General features: G+C 37.7%; 3 protein-coding genes across 3 annotated transcripts; all 3 read right to left on the bottom strand.

Moving 5' to 3' along the window:
• Nucleotides 1-9: 9 nt before the first annotated feature.
• Nucleotides 10-1,423, bottom strand: LOC134857328 (ferrochelatase, mitochondrial-like). Its single transcript, XM_063873719.1, has one exon. It carries the CDS (start codon nucleotides 1,410-1,412, stop codon nucleotides 267-269), a length of 1,146 nt encoding a protein of 381 aa, XP_063729789.1. The 5' UTR covers nucleotides 1,413-1,423; the 3' UTR covers nucleotides 10-266.
• A 2,757-nt stretch (nucleotides 1,424-4,180) lies between these two features.
• LOC134854598 (zinc transporter ZIP1-like) lies at nucleotides 4,181-6,723 on the bottom strand. The gene is made up of 2 exons (XM_063870931.1): nucleotides 5,545-6,723; nucleotides 4,181-5,065 (listed from the first exon to the last, which is right to left on the bottom strand). The coding sequence occupies exons 1-2, from the start codon at nucleotides 5,824-5,826 to the stop codon at nucleotides 4,280-4,282; spliced, it is 1,068 nt and encodes a 355-aa protein (XP_063727001.1). The 5' UTR covers nucleotides 5,827-6,723; the 3' UTR covers nucleotides 4,181-4,279.
• A 9,131-nt stretch (nucleotides 6,724-15,854) lies between these two features.
• Nucleotides 15,855-20,421, bottom strand: LOC134857325 (uncharacterized). The gene is made up of 2 exons (XM_063873717.1): nucleotides 19,232-20,421; nucleotides 15,855-18,059 (listed from the first exon to the last, which is right to left on the bottom strand). Exons 1-2 carry the CDS (start codon nucleotides 19,599-19,601, stop codon nucleotides 15,883-15,885), a joined length of 2,547 nt encoding a protein of 848 aa, XP_063729787.1. The 5' UTR covers nucleotides 19,602-20,421; the 3' UTR covers nucleotides 15,855-15,882.
• Nucleotides 20,422-20,736: the final 315 nt, after the last annotated feature.

Here is a 20,736-nt window from a genome sequence, read left to right as displayed (position 1 = left end):
TTGCACAGGTCAACATTGAATGATTCAGAATTAAAAAAATGAGCTTATTTTTCTCAAAACCGCAAGAATTTTTTCAATTTTTTATGCATCGATTGACCCCCGATTTTTAGTATGTGATTCTGCATGAAAAAAAAACACGAATACAAATTTCCTTCTCATTTTCAGTGGTCGGAACAAAAATAATACAGAATTTAGAATAAAGTGTCTGTTAAGTAAGTATGCCCATTCTGAGTGCATGAAGTTCTCTGAGCCCTGAGTTCGAGACCTTAGTATGAAGGAATAAAAAATTTTCTCATAGCAGCACAAGTGGGGTTTACACAGTTTGGACATCTCACAGTTAACTGTTTAGTATGATTGTATCCAGTTTCAACGTGTTCTTTCACAATTTCCGCCAGCGCTTCCAGAAACACTGGTCGGTCGTTCAGAGTTTTCGCTCTTTTGATATTGACGTCCAGTTTTTCACCCAACTCTTCCATATACTCAATGTCCAATTCATGCAGTGTCTCAATATGATCATTCACGAATGCAATTGGCACAAGCATTATATTCTTTTTGCCCAATTTTGCCAACCCTTCTATCGCTTCATCAGTCTGGGGACCGAGCCATGTCTGGGGTCCCACTTTAGACTGCCACACAAGTCTGTAGTGGTTCGAGAATTTGATATCATTCATTACCGCCATCACGGTCGCGGCTACTTCCGCTGGGTACGTGTCGCCTCGGAACGCAACACTAGTCGGCAGCGAATGCGCTGAGAACAGAATCACTACTTCGTCTCGTTTATCCTCGTCGAATTCTTCGAGGCACTCTCGAACTGAGTCGGCGAAAGCACGGACGAGTTTCGGATGTGTGGGCCATCTGTCAATCACTGACCATTTCAGCTTGCTAGCCATTGAGAAAGGATCGTCTTCTGGCTTTTTGCATAGACTAAGGTAATGTCTGTATACTGCGTTGAGATTGGAACCAGTAGTGGAGCATGAATATTGAGGATACTGAGTGAATGCAATGGCACGCTCAATGCCATCCTTTTCCATTTCCACTATTGAATCTTCGACTAAAGGGTCTACGTAACGGAACCCTATGTAATATTTATGAGGCGCTGATTGAGGGCTAATTTGATCTAACATTTTAACCATTGCTTCGCCTTGTTTTTCAGTCCACATACGAATTGGCGATCCGCCTCCAATTTCCGAATACTTTTTCTGGATCTCCGGCGTCCTGCGCTTAGCGATGAGGGGTCCGAGGTATTTCTGAAAGGGTCCCAGCGGGATTAGATCTCGGTCCTGGAAAAGCCTGGTCAAAAACATGTTCACTTCGCCAACATTCGCGGGTCCTCCCATATTTAACATTAGAATTCCCGTTTTGGGCTTCGCAGATGAGGAGCAAAACCTGCGAGACAACAAAGACAAACTCATTCTGAAAATGAAGCTATGTAAGGGATGAATGTAAGAGACTAACGAAATATTATAAATTTGATGAAGGCATTACTTGAAATGCAGCCCATGCTGTTTTGAATTCAATGTAAGAAAAATTTCAAGTGAAATATCAAATTTTCATTTGAAACAAAGAACCAACAAATGGGGGAGATAACTGAACAAAAGAGAACATAAAGAAACAACAAAATTTGCAAATTGAAATGTATTTTGAAAAATATCACAAAGACATCTTTCTGATAAAATAAACACTATTTGTGAAAGCCCAAAAACAGATCGTTTCCATTCAATACAAAACCTTTATATGACAGTTTCATACGACTGCTTTTTTGTGCCTATTCTAATTTCGAGTAGAGCAATTTTTCACTAGAATCATTAGAGCTATCATGTACTTTTAACTCGGCATCACTCTCTACACGAAAACTATTTATTAGAAACAGGAAACAAACACCGATGGAAAACAAGTAGCCCGTTGCTGTGCAAGTAGCTCAGAAAGTTCCGACCACGTTCATATTAAATTTTGAAAAAAAAACATTTGAAAAATTTGAGTCGATTTTTTTGGTGATAAGAAAAATGCTTAGAACGCTAATATATTAATCAACATCTTTTTTGACACTTCACATTTTTTTGACAAATTTTGTTTTAAATTTTAAACAATTTTATTGACAAAGCTCAGAGTGAAGCATCAAAAACAGGTTTTCCTAGAATAAAACGAAGTTTTTTAATGCTTGAAAAAAAAATTCCCTTTTATAAAACCTACTACAACACGCTCAAAATTAGGCGAAATGTTTGCAAATCGGTCTTTCTCGACAATGGAAAAACTTTTGATTTTATCAATCTCGTTCAAATCACGACTGAAAGAGTTCTCAAGATGATATATTACTCTACATATTCTGAAGAATAATTATAGTAACTGATTTTGCGGGGTAAAAATTTCAAACACGATGATATTTCGTCAATCTGCAAACACTGACCACCACTAAGTCTGATACGACAGATGCGATTTATTTGCCCAATATTTGATATATACCGGAGTCGAATCCCCCGACCTGAAGATTAAGAGCCTTCTCTCCTGACATCTGCACTATGATCGCTTATCACTCAGTAAAAAATAGCCATCAATCGAGCAGTTACAATAGATGCTATTTAATTGCCAATGGTATGCAAAAAATATTTAAACACAGAGGTGAAGCGGAGCAAACAGGAAAGAGAAGAAGAGCCTCTTAGTCCCAAAACTACTGAAAAATTTTCGAAGAAGCCACAACTAAAAAACTTTAAAACTTGCGGAAAAAACGTCCAGAAACACATTCGACGGCAAAACTTCAAAATAATTATCGAGCGAAAAAAAAATTTGTTTCCATGAAAATTTTGAACAACAATATCTATTCGTTTTGTGCGATCCGCAGGAAAACACACATATTAAGGTTCCTTCGAACGACCCAAAATTAGGTTAGCAAGCCGGTAACATATAAGCCGAAATCATTAAGGCCGAAAAATTTTCTAAGAAAAAAATAAAGAAAGTAAAATATACGAAGTCAAGGCTAGAAGAATGACAAATTGCAGGAGCAAATGAATACATAGAAAAGCAACTGTATTGAAAACATAAAAACCGGCGAACAAAAAATCTATGATAGGGCAACTAATTCGACAAAACATAAGCAGACAAATGATACGCCAACAATTTTTTTGAAACGAATATTTCACATTTACAAAAAAACAGGTCCTGATCAGATTCGAACCCAGTACCTTTGGCGTATTCTTTACCTCCAGACTAAGTATGCCAGAGACGCTTGCAAATTTGAATTCATTACGAACCAAGAGACCAGGTAATTAAAGTTATTCTTTTAAGCAAGTTGTAACACAAAAAAAAACTATACTCTGATTGGATAATGCTTTCTCATCGCATGCGTAATGACGATTATTATTTGCGAGCTGTGCATTTTTTTCATGAACCTGCTATTTGTCATTCTACGAAGTCAAGGCTAGTAGAATGACAAATTGCAGGAGCAAATGAATACATAGAAAAGCAACTATATTGAAAACATAAAAACCTGCGAACAAAAAATCTATGATAGGGCAACTATTTCGACAAAACATAAGCAGACAAATGATACGCCAACAATTTTTTTGAAACGAATATTTCACATTTACAAAAAAACAGGTCCTGATCAGATTCGAACCCAGTACCTTTGGCGTCCCAGGCGTATTCTTTACCTCCAGACTAAGTATGCCAGAGACGCTTGCAAATTTGAATTCATTATGAACCAAGAGACCAAGTAATTAAAGTTATTCTTTTAAGCAAGTTGTAACACAAAAAAATTTATACTCTGATTGGATAATGCTTTCTCATCGCATGCGTAATGACGATTATTATTTGCGAGCTGTGCATTTTTTTCATGAACCTGCTTTTCTCTTAATATCTAAAATTTTTAATCCGAGCACTGAAAAATAAATTTTCGGAGGCATTTTTTCGGAATACTTTTTTTCATAACATTTTAGCTTTTAGGAGTTAAATTGGGCCCGTTACAGTGCCAATTTTATTGAAAATCTCAAATGAGCTGTTACTAAAAAGCCATGAAACTCTATATAGCCCGCACAATCCGAAATTCGAAACAGCCTATTGGAATTTCAAATAATAAAATCGTTGTTTCTAAATCTGATTTGATCATTCTGATCTGCTCGCACAACAAGCAACCTATCTTATTTTCGCTTGATGCTTGCTTGTTTAGTTTCTTGTCAAGAAAAATAACTGAATCTAGGAAGTGTAAAATTGAAATAAATATTGTTGATCAACTGAACATAGTTTAATTGAGTTGAGAACTGAATTAACACTGCCTCTTTGAGTGGCATTAGTCGTGAGTATAAATTATCATGAAACACATCACTCCGAATCCCAGTATCAGAGAAGCCACCTTTTGCATTCTCCATCTACTGCAGTTGAACTCCAGAGGCAGAACTTCGAAGAATGTGATGTAGAGAAAGGTTCCAGTCGCCAGGCCCTGCAGCACTGTACTAAGACCCAGACTGAACAAGCCCTGTTGTTGTGCCACTAAGATTCCAATCGCGATTCCGACTGGCGACGCCGAGGCGAATCCGAGAACCGAGAAAAAGGTTTCCTTCATTGTCATATCACTTTGAACCACACTCATTCCCAAACTGAATGCAAGAACAGACTTGTGCACAATGAGAGCACTGAATAGTTGAAACACTTGGCTTGTCGAGGGTTCTAGACCGACAGCTAAACCTTCGAACACTGAGTGGATAGATAGAGCTAGAAGTAAGATGGCTGCTCTGAGTTTAGATGGTTCCATGGAGTCCGCGGCCTCTTCGCCCATCGTATTTGTGATGTCAACCTCCCTATTGACATAATCTACTCTCGTTTTTATACCTCGCATTGAGCCCAAAGTGGATCCACGCCTGCTACTGCCACTTGAACTCAGTCTATCTATGTCCATGAGGTCCCCTTGACTGCCAGTCTGATTGATAGAAGAGGTCCGGCTCATACTGTCCAGAGACTCTGCCCTAGGTCGGGACAGCTCTTTAATATATAGCACCATCTGTTCGATGAAAAGAATGAAGAAGAAACCGACGCAAGCAGTGAATTCGGCGAAGGGAAAGTCAATGTCCAGGTCTGCCTAGAAAAAACTTAGTTAAGTAGTGCTATCTAAAGTTTGATTACAGAATCCAAGCATAATAATTGCAGACGAAAATAAAGACAAGAGAAAAATTTTTACAGAAAAATGTGAATTGTGGATAATACAACCATAAAATACGACGGCAACTCATTTAATGCTTAATGCAGTAGCCGGTTTAGCGAGGTGGTGGATGCGAGGACGCACCTCCCTTTAGAAACCCGATAACCTTAATGATACCCGAAGATTCCCTCTTTTGGTACAATTTTAAAAACCAATTTTGAAAGGGAAACGAGCGTCGAAAAAAACCTCTCGAAAAATGCTCAAAATAGTACTTTGTCATTTTTGAAAGTCTGTTTTTGAAAAATATAGTCTTGGGAGAACTCAAAAGATGTCGACAAAAATGGAAAGACCAAGAAAAAAGTGCTCCCCCTCGCTGGTGAAATCCGAGATCTGCCCCGTGGCTGCAAGAATTGTACTACCTGCTTGAAGAACTCTTCGAAGTCCTCAGTGACATCCACGAGCAGGTCAAGCAGACACGTGGCCAGGAACACCCCTCCTCCAAAAGTGCCCACCAGAGAAACGAACATGCGTCTGTACTTCTTGGACACGTGGTACCACTTGCGTGAGTCGCGCACATAGTCGCGATAAGACTGACCAGGACGTCTAGGGGGTGGGATGATTATTCTCGGGATGAATCCGAAGATTAAACAGTCGGTGAGAAGCGACACGAGGCAGATTAACTTGGCTGCCCATGCTTCCATTTTTGTAGATGCAGGAACACTATAGTAACTAACTATTCAACTTAAGCTGAAATCTAATCCCTGTGTGCCGAGTTTAACTTCAGGCTCTTTTGCGGCAATCAAGTTGCAAAACTGATCATAACAGATGCTCACAAAAAGGTGAAGGTCAAAAACTTAAGTCCAGTTTGGAAATTGCCAACGTTGAGTCGCTTGTATAACTAAAACAGTTGCCCTTTCAATGGCGAGATCTGCTGATTCGAATTCGAACCTGTTGCTTGCTCGAGATGTTTGTTTCCCTTAATTAGCATCAAGTTTTCATCCGCAAATCCTGCTACGGATTTAATGCGATCGCATTTCCAGTTCTCAAACCAAATAGTTCTAAGTAGGTGTTTCTTCAAGAAGGTTTTAAATTGGTTCCATATTTAGCCAACCACAGAAATGGCAACGTGGCAAGGAACTGGTAAGCAACTGATTGGACAGCGATGTTCTATTCGAGTAAATAAAATTTAATAGTTCCAGTCCAACGTCACAGATAAATGTTGTTACTAACTAATCTTTATCATCTTTTATATGAATTTGAATTACCTTTGGACTTGTATGCTATACTGCTTTGAATCCAAGTAATGCTGATTTAAATAGACGTGCAACAAGTGAATTACTGCGCAATTTACGGTTCTCTATTTAAGATGGTTACAATTTTACATAAATCGAGAATGTTATAACTTATTCAGTTCGTCAAAACTTCGGCCACATTTAATGATTGAACGTTGATTGATTGATCACGAAACGATGACATAAACTGAAAAGAATTCTTGAACATGTAGAAGTAGTTGATGAAAACTCCGCCCGCTGCCCTTGAACTCAAAAACCTAGCAGTGCAAACTTCACATATTGATCTGAAAGGATGTTCAGAGCTAATACGTTTTAACAATAGACCCAGATGTAAATATAGATTGAAGTTCACAAAAGGCAAGAGCTCTTTTATTGTATTTTGAGGGCCCAACTTTTGCAGAGAATGGACTTTTGCAAAGGTACTGATACTGAACTATGTTCAACGCTGGTTAATAATTGACACTTGGTTCATGTAAAGCAAAATAGACAACTTAATTCAAGTTTCCTAAAACATTTCACAAAATTCTAAACTCCCAGAAAACGATGATAGATACGGTGATAGCTAAGTAAAAAAGACAACAAAACATTTAAACGACACCAAAACTAAAACACAAGCGAGACGAAGCGGAGCACAAACATAGCATGGCAAGCTGGCTCATAGAAAATGACACAAAAGCCACTCGAAAAATAAATGGAAAAGTATACCAAAAATATCATAGGATCATCCAAAAAGTTGTTCATTAGAGGGAAGTATTTCAAAAAAGACAATCGATAGCCAAAAGCAGTGAAAATTTATAAAAGCATTAACTTAGCCGATAAAAATAGGTCAACAATAAAAGTAACAATGGCCGAAATGCCAGAAGATTTCTGGCAAACTGTAAATTTTGAGAGTTGTGAGCGGATTTCGCAACAATGACGCTCCCTTTGTTCTTTCATTTTCTTTGATCGTTCCGACAAAAATTTAATATGTTTGGGGACTTGTCTCTGGAATCCAGGACCATACAGGCACAAAACTGTCTGCCCAGCCAGTGCACAGTTTGGCTTCATGACGTGATTTCTGAGTCAATTGATTTCAAGTGTTTCAGAGATTCTATTGACAAGTTGCTGCCCTGAAAAAAGTCTAGTTCAACAATAAGTCCTTTAGTTGAAGAAAATACAGAGTTGACCGAAGAGTTCTCGAAGAAGTGATTCAGAGATGCTATTGACAAGTTGCGGCCCTAAAAAAAATCTAGTTCAACTATATGTCTACTAGTTGACGAAATGACAGAATAGACCAAAAATTTTTCGAAGAAAGGATCTAGAGTTTCAAGTTATAAAGTTGCTGCCCTGAAAAAAGTCTTGTTCAATAAAATGTCTACTAGTTGACGAAATGACAAAGTTGACTGAAGAGTTCTCGAAGAAGTGATTCAAAGATTCTCTTGACAAAATGCAAGTCTGAAAAAGTCTTGTTCAACAATATTTCAACTAACTGACGAAATGACAGAGTTGAGTTCAGTTCAACAATATGTCTAACTGGTCAAATTAATTTGTCTAACTTATTTGCTAAAAGACATATTTGATTGAAGAGTTCTCGAAGAAGCGATTCAGAGACTCAATTGACAAATTGCTGCCCTGAAAATGTCTAGTGCAACAAAATGTCTACTAGTTGAGGCAACAGAGTTTACCGAAGAATTCTCGAAGAAGTGATTCAGGGATTCTTTTGATAAGATGTCACCCTGAAAAAGACTACTTCCAACTTGATAAAGCTTGATAACCGCAAGGCTAATGTAAAATTAAATTTTCAGTTCCCTGGTTAAAAACATTGAAACGAGAGCGGTGTAGATAAATGCCTAGTATTTCTTCGCTCTTATTAATTTGTCTTCTTGATGCCTCCCTCCTAATAACTGTCGCCGTAACAGCTGTCGTCTTATTTGACCGATACTCCAGAAAAATGAATGAAAATGAGACAATGATCTAAAGGTGTCTGTTTCTGTAGTAAGCGAAGACTTGAATAATAGGAATCCAGTTTTGCTATAAGTTAGACAGACAAAGATAGACGGTTGCTCTGCAAGCAGCACAGAATGTTCCGACCACACTGATTAAAAAAATCAACTCAGCGTGAAACAAGCTTCCCACGACTTGCGGTGCAACTCAAACGTAGGCAGACAGAAACGAGACGAAAAACGAAGAAAACTTTCATTTTTTTTCGCAAAAAGTCGAAAAGTTTATTTATCTACTAAAATTTTCAATCTTTGTCTAGATATTGTCTTCAATCAAATTGCGTCCGTGAAAAACCTGCCAGTTAATCCAATTAAAAGCTAATAAAGCATCAAAACAAAACTTGCAAACGGTTACTAAGCAGATACAATCTATTCTGAACTTTTAACCCAAATGAAAAAAAAATGAAAAGGATATGCTGAAAACGGAGTTAATATATTGACAACCAACACAAAAAGTAATAACGTTCTAGAAGAACGGGCAACCAGAAACGCTAGAACTTTGTCTGTTAGTTGAAAAAAAAATACAGATGTAGAGATGACCACCAATTTGATACATCCTGTGACCAAATTTATTCACGGGGAAATGTCGAACACCCGGTTGCAACCTACTCGCTAATCGCAAGGGTAGAAAAAATTCAAGCAACTACCTAGAGATTTTCATTTTTGCTTGTCCAAAATTAACAGCCAACATTTTTCAAGAAAAGCTATCGAAGTAGGTGAATAAACTTGGGAGAGAGAGAGTTAAATATTAGCTTAAATAGCGTTGAAACATTAGTAGAATCAATTTCCGAGGCCAGCTTTTAACTCCTGTTTCGTCTAATGTAGTCTGAAACCTTTGAAACGCAGACCAGATTTTCTCTATAATCAGACAACTTGTTTGATTTTTTTTCGGAATCCGAATCACGGCTCAAAGAACTAGTTTTTTGAAAAATTTCAAATTTGACAACAAACACCTTTCACCACAGTTCCTTCCAAATCGCTTCGGAAGTTAGGGAATAAAAAGTATTAAATTGGCAAAATTTGAGCAACATAATGATAGTCAAAATACAGCTTTTCCAAGGGTAACTAGATGAGATACCACTACGTCAATGATTTTTAGCACAAAAATGGTGAAGGAATATTTGTCACTTTAGATTTTAAAACGAACGGTATCCCACTCTTTAACCCCACGTTGTTTAACCCCCTATGTTAACATCCCTCATTTTTTAACCCCGTAACGATATAAACCCAAAACAATTTAACCTCTTTCAGCATTGCACCCTTTTTCAAACTAAGTCTCTTTACAACCGTAGTAGTATTCCAATTAAGTGAACTAATTGATGCCAGAGAATCCATTGTATATCCACTAGTTGATTTTAATTAATCAATAGTTATGGAATTTCGATTAGCCCCAGAAATTCCCACATTCACGCGTTCAAAACAGATATCCTACATGGTGCTAATCGAAGGCAACAAAAGGCGTTTCTGAGATTTGTTTAAAAATCATACTACCTTGTTCTTTAACCATTGTTGTACCATTTTCTGAACTATAATGTTTGAAGAGTTTTCTATTCGCTTTAAATTCAGCCGATTATTCTCTTTTTAGCAAAAATATTTTCAAGGTCCAAGTCCAATTTCGGATGAAACTAAGCATTTTCGATACTAATTTAAATCATACCGCTCGGATTAGTTTTCAATTTCATATCAAAAACTAGACTATCGGCAAGCTCATTTCAGTTCAAGTCTACACCGCATTTAGCAGCTTGTATGTAAATTCGTTTTGTTTCGCAAAAAAAATTTCCATTAAATCTTATATGTTTACCGACGCTATGGTTCCGAATTCCTTTCAAGTAAGTTTCTCTTTAATTCTAACAATTGGTAAAAAAAAAGCGCTTAAATTGTAGTGGGGTTATCTAATGCTAGGGTGATAAGAGAGGGGGTTAAAAATACGTGGAGTGATAAACTTGGGGACCGTTTTTTAAAGGATGCCAAGCTTAAAATTCTCTTTAGCGAGTTGAGTCGGGTTCAAAACATATACCAAACTGAACGTGGTACCATGGGCAATTTTTTGTCTGAAACATTTTCTATGTTTCAAGCCTCCCAAAAGTATTCGATACACAATTGATTAGCGTTTCTGACATTAAAAAACTTTTTTGTTAAACTTTTCAGAGTCCGAATGATGACTGAATTTGCTTCAAAACGACATTAGAAAAACGAGAGTAGCTGCTGAAAGCTCTAAGAAAACACAGCGACAAACTCAAACTAAGCCCAATTAACGCCAAAAAAACTAATGTCGGAGGTGGAGATCAGTTTGCTCTAATCTTTACAAGCAGTAGCGGATTCAGGCCACGAATATTTTCGTAGGCGCAAAAACAATGCAACGAACTGGAACTGCTAATCATAAAAGGCGAGAAACAGAAAATATGGATAAATACTTTTTTTATTGAAACGAGGGGTGAACATAATCACATTTTTACGGCAATACCCGCATGCTCGACAAGTTGTGAAAAACATGAAGGTCCTGAGCGATAGTAATACTCCAAACTTCGCAGTCGCAAACGCTATTCAGCCCATAACAGACATTTCCACACACTTGGATAGCATCCCAGTATATCGATAGTAATTGCAAACTTGCAAAAAGACGCTTTAATCCAAAAACTTTATTTCCAGAACGACTTGAGTGGGCACTTATTTACAACAATGAAAAATTACCGGTTCCTAAATGAAAAAAAAAAGAAAAATATTATGCATGCGAAGGAACAAAAAAGTGATTTGCATTCCAGGAGACGTAAGAAAAAACGCAAGGTCTTGACTCTCATTTGAAAGAGGCTGTTTCTGGCATATTTATACCGAAACGAGCGCTCGTTTGGCTGGACGCTAGGTTGGGACTAGGTGCTGGCAAACCTTTTAAACCTTGCGTTGAAATCCGACAAATCAGAACGAAGTGACAAACTTCAGCTGTTTCCAAAAATTAAATAATTTTTCTTAACAATGATTGGTATTTGAATAAAGCTCAGACTAGTTGAACGTTCTGGTCACAACCAATTTCAATTCCAGATTTCATTGATACAATTTCAATTTCGGAAAAATCTCATCTGTTTTGGTTACTAATTTGAATCAGGCCGGTCGAATTAAATGCCTGTCGGACTAGTGGCTGGGAAACCCTTTAAACATTGCGTAGAATGCCGACATTTCAAAATAATCACAAACTTAAGATGGTTCAAAAAATTAAATAATTTTTCTTTAAAGTGATTTGTATTCGAATAAAGCTCAGATTATATCAACGTTTCGGTCACAACAAGTTCCCATTTCATATTTCATTTCAATTTAGCCAATCGCTCTTTTATTGCACAGCTTCCTCAAATGTGATTTTGAAGGCCTGGCTGAAATACTGGTCGAGCAGCCTTCAAGTTAACTTCGGAGTTAACTTCAATGTCAAACTATGCTAAGACTGCGTTTTCAGACTGATCTAAGACTTTACACCCCGGAGACAGAACAATTCGAAGCCAAAATCATGATACATTGAATTCGTAAGAAGCTCGAGACGAACAGAAGAAAATAAAGTTTTCTGCTGCCGAGACTGTTAAGCAATGAGGCGGTTCTGAACGCCGATAAAAGCGTTTTTTATCTAATACTTCTCGGCTGTCGTTAGGAGTCTGGACGCTACGTTTTTCCGGCCCAAACCTTCTCAAGCGATCGTAAACGAAACTGTGGAAAGACACAAGGCCGACTTAAATATCACAACAGAGCATCAGTATTTCAAAGGGCAAGTGGTCAAACGAACAAGGCTGCTTCTTTTCATAAGAGACAGTGAAAGTAACTCCAGCTCATTGAGCTACCATTTTTTAGAGATCAAATGACCCGAAGTTCTAATGAATAGAAAAAACGGAATGTCTCTAACTATCAGCCTATAACCTCAATTGTTATTGTGAAAATTTTTTTTTTGAAATTTTCGTGCAAAATTTGTGCGAAAAGATGTGCATGATTTGTAACTCACGCTAGTACACAAGTTGTAGAAAAATATTTATACAAATCGAAATTGAATCAAATCCGATTTCCTGCACTGCCGAAATAACTCGTGACCTAGCGTTGGCTCTAAAAAGGAATCAGCCGCACGCAGGTGCTTTTTTGATGAAGCTCGATGACTCTTGTAATTATTTAAATTTGAAAAAGAAATGAAATTTTAACAGAACTATTACAGAACTAGAAATAAAATTATTTCAATTCGCGAAATTCATAAAAAAAAACAAAGCTCACAGAATTTGGATAAGGTTTTTAGTTTCGCCTACGTATACTTCCTTTCCACCCCCTTAAAATACAACTTGAAATATAACGCATTTGAGCAGCCTCATTTGGAGACAAGATTTGAACCTCTAAGAAAACGCGGACAGCACCCAACTACAGGGTTGGAAATTTCAAATACGGTGAAACTTTTTATATCTAAGATTTCTGGTAATTTTTGAAAAATCCACAAAAATTGTCGTACCTCGCAATAAAGGAATTATTGAATTTAAAAAAAATTGAATTAATTTTAGGATCGAATCACTTCATTTCCTTTTTTGAAACGAGTTACATGTTCTATACGCACTAAATTGGCACTCGGTTCATTCAAACTATCCAAAATATAGCCAACAAACAGATCGATGAAACCGAAAAACGATCGACTTCTACATTAAAATACTTAAATTTTGGATTTGGAAGAAAAATGAACATCACAAAGGCTCTTTGTCAACGACTTTTATTCTGCGGAAAACTTTGAATTTGAAAAATAAATCACACTTATTCGCACCACTTGCACTTTTGCAGAGCTTTAATTGTGATACTTTTAGCGAAAGGTTTAACTTCGGAAGTTAATTTTCAAAAAAATCTATTTCAGCAAGCTAGGAAATACGATCACGCCTGGTATAAAAAATTAGATAAAGGGCCATTCAATAAAGGACTGTGCAATCTCCGCAGTCACTTAAGCACCCAGAGTACCTTCATACAAATGAAAGTCCTCGGATATCTATTCTAGAACTTCTTCCAACTGATGATTTTTGAGCTATTTTCTGGAGACAAAAACACAAACTCATTTGAGGATTAATAATTTTTACCTGGTCTTAACTGTTGTCGCCATTTACAAGACCAAACTGTGCATTTTGTGAACTGTGGACGGATTGTGAGAAAACAAAATGAGCTGAAAAAGCATTGTCGTGGAATCCGCAACAAAGCTTTTTCTTTGATCTTTTAGCTGTTTTGGATAGCACACACAAATGGCTGAAACATTTTTTCGCTCCAATAACTCCAAGACCAGAAACCTTGCAGAATCTGCGACAACAATTTCGAAATCCAGCACAATTGACGAATCTGCATGCAAATAATCATACATAAGTTGACAAATTGTTTACATTCGAATGGTTCGCCTCAAGACTTTTATATGGACATCAATTTATGATTTCATTTTAAGTCACTTTTCCTTGTGATTGTGTGTTTAGATTATGTGATTGCATGAATATTATAATTTACATTATTAGTTATCAGCAACTAAGATAGAAAATATTGAAATTATCGGCGGTTATAACGATGAAATTACGACCTACATTTTAAATCTGACTTACAAATATTTCTAAATTTAGTTGGAAATTCAAAGCAATTATCAGCAACTAGGATAGAAAATATTAAAGTTATCGTCAGCCATAACGATGAAATTACGACCTACATTTTAAATCTGACCTACAAATATTTCTAAATTTAGTTGGAAATTCAAGCAAACGATCGATTTCAATCACAAAATGAAAACATGATAAAATTCTACACAAACTGAAAACGGAGCTTCGCAACTCTTGAGATACAACACAAACATCACCATGTAAATTAGCAGAGAGAAAGTTAGACGGCAGCAAAAATTTCTAAACTACATCTGTAATATCAAAATATGTCTCGAGTGATCTTCAATGTGAGGAAAATATGTCAAAAACACTATCACCAACGGGAATTAACCTTTCAAAATCATTTGCTGAGCGGCAACTACGCCAACAATACTTAATTAAATGCCAGTTTAGCCAAAAAAAATCCTTCTGAAAGCTGAAGAAACAAAATAATTCAATTTTTTTCGCACTTTAAAATACGCTAAATGAGGTAACTGAGTAATATAGCATAAACCGAACCCATTTAAAAGAAAAAACACGAATAAAATTTAAAATAATCAAGAAAAGTCAATTGGAAAACCTTCAAAACAAAAGAACAACTTTCAATTGTACTTAAATATGTTTGAAACACTTAATGATCTTAGACAATTACAGGCTTTGGAAACTAAACCGACAAAAATAAATAGAAAAAAGATGGTCGGACAATTCAAGTTTTCAAAAAACCAATTGGTACATCGAAGAAAACAAGGTCCGACGGAGACTCGAACTCTAGTCTTTAAAGTCCCAAGGCACCTACTTTACCTCTAGACCAAGTTAGAGGGGTCTGCTTCATGTTAAATTTCAAAATTGAAGCAAAGTCAATTTCTTAAAATCTGCCCCGTCGGGGATCAAAGCTCGCACCTTATGTTCCTAAGTCACGTGCTTTACCTCTGGATCAAGTGGGAAGGGGCCTGAAAGTTGTCAAGGTTCCATAGCAAGGCGAGGTATACATACATACATACAATAACATATAAAAAATAAAACGAGGTCCGACCAGGACTCAAGCCCCAAACTTATCGCCTGTAAGAAACGTTCATTTCGAGAACGTTCATCCGAAATTCTGAAAAAATATATTTGGATTTCAACTGCTCATTTTGATTTTCAAAGGGGTATTATATCCAAGGTTTCAACTTAACAAATAATTAAAGACTTTGAAACTAAGTCCAAAAACAATAGTTGAATCCTTGTTCTTGATTTTCGCAACTGCTTTTGATTTTAGCTATAGCTCTTAATTCTTCACGCTCTCTCTCTCCTCTCTCTCTCTCTCTCTCTCTCTCTCTCTCTCTCTAGCTATCTCTGAATTGAGAATTGCTGGTTAAGTATGTTTTGCGGAATCCAATAACAATTTGCGGAACCTATTTACAAATGCGGAATCTTGCCGACAAATCATGTGCCCACAGATTTTACGTTAGAATTGTTTGCTTGTGGATTCCGCAATAATTTAGCAGTGGATTCCACTTAGAATATAGAACATGATTGAAGGCTGGTATCCGGATTCCAGGTGCGCGTATCAACAACACATTTTGGCCTCGTAAGGATATTAAGATTGGAAATCTACTTTGTTTTACTATCATTTATCCTTACCAATAAGCATATCCTAGCGAAATCCCGATAACAATTAAGTTGCTTCAGAATTCGTGACTCATTTAGTTGAATTTCATTTGAGCTTTTACTAGTATTGAGATTTAAATAAGAGCTCGTAATCACTTCGTTTATTCTCGCAAACTCTTCGCGGCGAAAAATAGCTTTAGCAATAAAATAGATTAATAACTATTTTTTAATTACGGTTGACATAACCATTACTGTTGACAAAACCTGAATTTAATGCTTCATTTTTTTAATCACAGAAGAGATGTGCACAGTCCTATTTCAGTTCTCGTATCTTCCTCCGAATCAAACGAATCGCTTCCGCCTCTGTTGCTATGCGAGGCAGTTGTCGAGTTTGATATCCGATTTCCACTTTCCAGATCCAAATCAATCGGTCTCGAGTCTCGCGCTCGGGGCGTCGCTTGAGCATCCGAATCAGCACTCGGTTCCGGTTCATTAAACGTCGCCGTCCTCTGACTCCTCAGAGTGGCTGGATTACTCTGACTTCCACTCGGCATTGCACTCTGGTTTTCCACTTTCCTGTCACTTGTAACCAGCGGTGATAAGGGCTTCTTCCTCCTCAAAGCCACCGGACTCGCGTTGTACTGACTCAAAATTCGTCTGTGACTCTCGGGTATAAGATACACTCCCAGACTTTCATTCCCACTTTCCGGTTTAGCCGACCTGCTTGAAGCTTTTCTACTGCTACCTACTGATGAGCTCCTGTGAGACATCACCGGTGAACCGGGAAAGCTCCTGGAAACAGTACTGGGTGCCGCCGGGACGTTGATACGAGGACTTGTCGGTACTTGCAGAGGGTAGACTGGGCTAAATGTATTACTACTAGTCGGAGATCCAGTCATACAATTAGCGGTTAAGGTTGGAATCCCTCGTCTGTTTGGGTTCGCGAAGTGTTTCCTTTTTGGGGTGGGTTGTGGCAGGTAATTAACCCACGTGGCAACTCTGATAGTCTTTGCGCAATCTGGGCAATTAACTAACTGATGGTCTTGATTTTTGTGCTGCTGTTGAGGTGTGTAATTGTTACTCGTTGTCGCCGAATCGGGGTTCGAAACTTCCGCCCTGACAATCCCTTGTTTGGGACTTCTACCACTTTTCGCTACTTCTAGAGAAGGCTTGAGCTGCTTCATCTGTATTCCTTTCTCTTGAGAACTATGAGCTCCCAAATGGACAATTTGCGTGTCCTTGAAATTCATCGAAGGCGAAGGGGAGTAAAAGGTCTCAATCATCCCGTCACTGCTCGGATTCGAAACCAGGACGGTCACTTTTGGCTTCGATTTTGACAACAGACTTGAGCTCGTGGGCTGCATGATTTCTTTGATAGAGGTCAAAACATTGAAGGGTCTTTTGAATGGTAACAACAAGTTGATAACATAAAACAGTAAGATATAATCAATTAGTTTAAGAATTAAAAGAAACACATCAAGTAAAGGAGAAATAGAAGGTAGAGCGACTGCACATTCCGTTAGAGCGTCTAAATTACAAGTCCATATTTTTTCGAAGTAAAAGTTAACAAACGATTCCTGAGCTTTTCTCGAACTGTGGAAGCAGTAAATCCGAGCCGCGTTGGCTAAACATATAAAAGTCCCCAGAATGACGTAGGAAAGTTTGAATGCTTGATGGCGCACGGAATCGACAAACAACATGATTGAAACTCCGAACTGAAGTAGGAAAATAACGACCGGTTCAAATGAGAACAAAATCGGATGCTCAATATATATTTGTGGGATCCGTGAGCTGAAATTGGGACTCACTGTTCCAAGAGATACGACTCCCAGGCTTAGTAACAGCGCAAATAGCAACACAACGAAACTAATGGTGTTCACTTTCTTTGGTGAAGCTATCGTTTGATACTGTCGGTCGCCAAAAGCTACACATTTTGCCATCGGGAAATACTTCAGTCGGAGCAACATCCAAAACCACTCGATAGTTATGAGAAACGACATCGAAAACGCGACTGCAAGCTCAAACGCAAACTTGCCGCTCCACCCAGGTCTGATATTCATAACGAGCAAATCTGAACTAGAGTCGCAGAAATTCGAGAAGTTGTGAACAAAGGGCATGAGAGAAATACAAAACGTCATCAGAGAGTCTACAGTTAAAACTAATTTCAGAAACTTGAACTCGGCAGCCCCATATTTTTGAGGACTGAAGTGAAGAAAAAGTAGAATGCAGAGTTGGATCAAAAAGGACGATAGAATGAGAGCAGGGTTCCATGATGACAAGGGTTCCAACTGGTCGCAAGGCATCCCGCAGTAGTCCACCTTCGTAAGCCAGAGATCGGAGGAGGGAGTGACTTGCGCGGGAGGAAGGCACTGAAAATCGGCGACATCTGGCTTGTCGTAGTGATTCAGTAGTGTTTGTCCTGGGCATTTCATGTTGACGTAGAATTCACTACTACACGTGACGAATTCTAAATGATACAAGAAAAGCGGGTTGATATGCAAGAAGTAGCACACAAAGAATAGTAAGCTACCCATTTCTCAATTGATATAAAAAATTGATGACCTTTGTTTGGTCGACCAAATTGATTTTCCGAGCTCTCTTAAAACACCATAGACGTTATTTTGACAAAAAAATTCTGCCCTCAATACCCCCTCACGGATTCGACCCCCTCTACTACCAAACAATTTTTGCGTGTGTTCGAATCCAACTTCGGTCACATTCGCAGGGTTCCCAATATCATCCGCCTCAAGGAGGGAACGGCTACGCAAAATGGATGACACTATCCAAGGAAGTAAGGCCCGAATGTCAGTTGCGCGCAAGGGTGCAGGGGTTAAAAATGCCCAATCAGCTTTTTTGCGCAAATACTTCTTAAAACGCCTGCGTTTTGACCCATTTCTCTAAATTTGTCTACGGTGCAGAAAGAGTAACTCTTCGACGCTTCTTTGTGATACCTATTTTGCGTTAAAAAACACCTGAACCATAATTCGATCGTCGGTATGAAACTAAAAATAAAAAATCTTAATCGAAAAATGATAGCCGAATGCTGTGTAAGTTGCACAGAATGTTCCGACCACTATGATTAAAGAAAATTTCTGTTTTGAAAAAATCAAGTTTTAGAAAAAATATAATTAATTTCCTTATTTCCTGCTAATTTTTCCAGGTAAAGCGCGATCGAATGAGGTGAGAAACTACTGAAATGAGATTTTATTACATCTAAAAAGCGCACGAAACTGAATGAGACTTGAATTGGGCTCAAACTCAGTGTCATAAGTTGGCATAAAAATTATGCTGGAATTTTTAAATCCAATTTTTCTCCAAATAGACAAGATTTGAATTTGAAACTTTTTCAGAATTGAAATCACAGCTGGAAGGACTTCAACGTGATAGCAAATTAATCCCTACGAGATTTCTTTACTCCACGAAAAAAAAGTAGCCAAAATCCGCTTTTTGATCTCATGTCGGCCAAACCTTTTCCCAAATTATAAATTATAATAATCTTATAAAACGTAGTATCAAAAAAACTTTAACCTGAGCAGTTATTGCAAAGACTACTCCGACCTTTAAGTGTGAAACGTATTGCCATTATAACTAACACAACTACGTCATATGAGTACAACTTAATTCAGAACATATACTCACTGTTAACATGTTGATACACGTGCTTCACAAATGGACACACATCTAACATCTGGTTGCAACCGTGTTGATGCAGCTTCGTCAAGGAAGGATAAATCCTCGAGGCATCACTGTTATTCTGACAAGAAGCCCGCAACACTCCACACAGAGCCGGTTCCAGAGTGGTCCAGCACTTGGGCAAATATTTGTACACGGACCAATTTCCATGATGGTCGTTTAGAATAGCATTATCCTCGAAGAAACTCCCGCGGAAAGAGGAAGGAGACGAGGTCTCGTACTTTGCACATCCCGGCAGCTTCGATTCCATTTCTGCAGAGTACGTCCTTGAACAACCAGTGGCAGGGTCATTGCTCACACATTGAGGCATGGTCATCGCTTCCAAGTAAATTAAGTGTAATAAAAGAAAATTTTGCTATTATTATAATTTTACTTGATTACTCTGATTATCGGAAAGCTTTTTTAAGCCTCAAGAAATGACTAATGTAAGCGCTAAAGGCGAACGGGAAAACTTTCGACAAATTAAGAACTAAACAATCCCAAGGCTGAACAATACACAATCAACTGCTTTCACGTCTGAGCAGAAGTTTGCAAATCATTGAAAAGTTGTTAAATTTAAAGGCCAAATGGATTTTAAAATAAACAAATTACAACTATAGCTTTCTCGACGTACTTACGAGCAATCTAAGGGCTACACTACTATTTCATTGAGGTAAAACCGGAACATGAGCTGAGGCTATTTCTTTTCAGGCACTTGAAACAAAACACAGCACGTAATCTGGTACAGTTTTGGAACCATTTGTCAAGCTACACAGTTTGAAGATTGATTTTCAATGAACGGTCCTCCGACTTGAAGCCCACAGAATTAAAGAGGGCATTTCGGGTGAATGGGATTCAGAGTTCAAAATTTGGTTTGGGGCAAAAACATTTCCGTGACGTAGACTGGGCATTTAGCAGAGATAATTCAGAGCAGTCTTCCGCCCGACAAGAACTATTGGGCTATATTGCACTGAAGCTTCAACTAGTTACGATGATCCACGAATTTTTACGCTACTTATGTGCAGTTGCTTGGGCTACCCAAAAGCGAAAAAAGTAGTAGTAGCAGATTTAGCCTTCAGTTTTTCTGCCAAAAAAAAACCTTTTACATGTAGATTCGTTTTCCGTAAACTTTAGTTATTTTTTTTTCGAATTTGAATTTGAGTGATTTGAGTTATAAAAAAATTGATATAAATTATTTTCACATTTTTTATAACACAAAGGACTTGTCAAAAAGCTGTTCAGTTTGTCAAGGCATGTTCAGGAAAACCTTAACTTGAGTAAAAAACCGAAAAAAACTAGGAGTTCACGTGATCAAAAAAGCACATAGTAAGAAAGCGATTGCCTTTAAATGCATAAAACGAAACCTTTAGAAACTAAACTTTGAGTCGTTCTGTAAAACGCACTGAATTTGATTGCGACGACAGAAGGAGGCTTTGTGACATTTGAGATTACAGCTGAAACTAATCCCAAAT

The sequence above is a fragment of the Symsagittifera roscoffensis genome, chromosome 1, assembly GCF_963678635.1.
Source record: "Symsagittifera roscoffensis chromosome 1, txSymRosc1.1, whole genome shotgun sequence".
In the NCBI taxonomy this organism is placed as follows: Eukaryota; Metazoa; Xenacoelomorpha; order Acoela; family Convolutidae; genus Symsagittifera; species Symsagittifera roscoffensis.
This window is presented reverse-complemented; position numbering and strand designations above follow the sequence as displayed.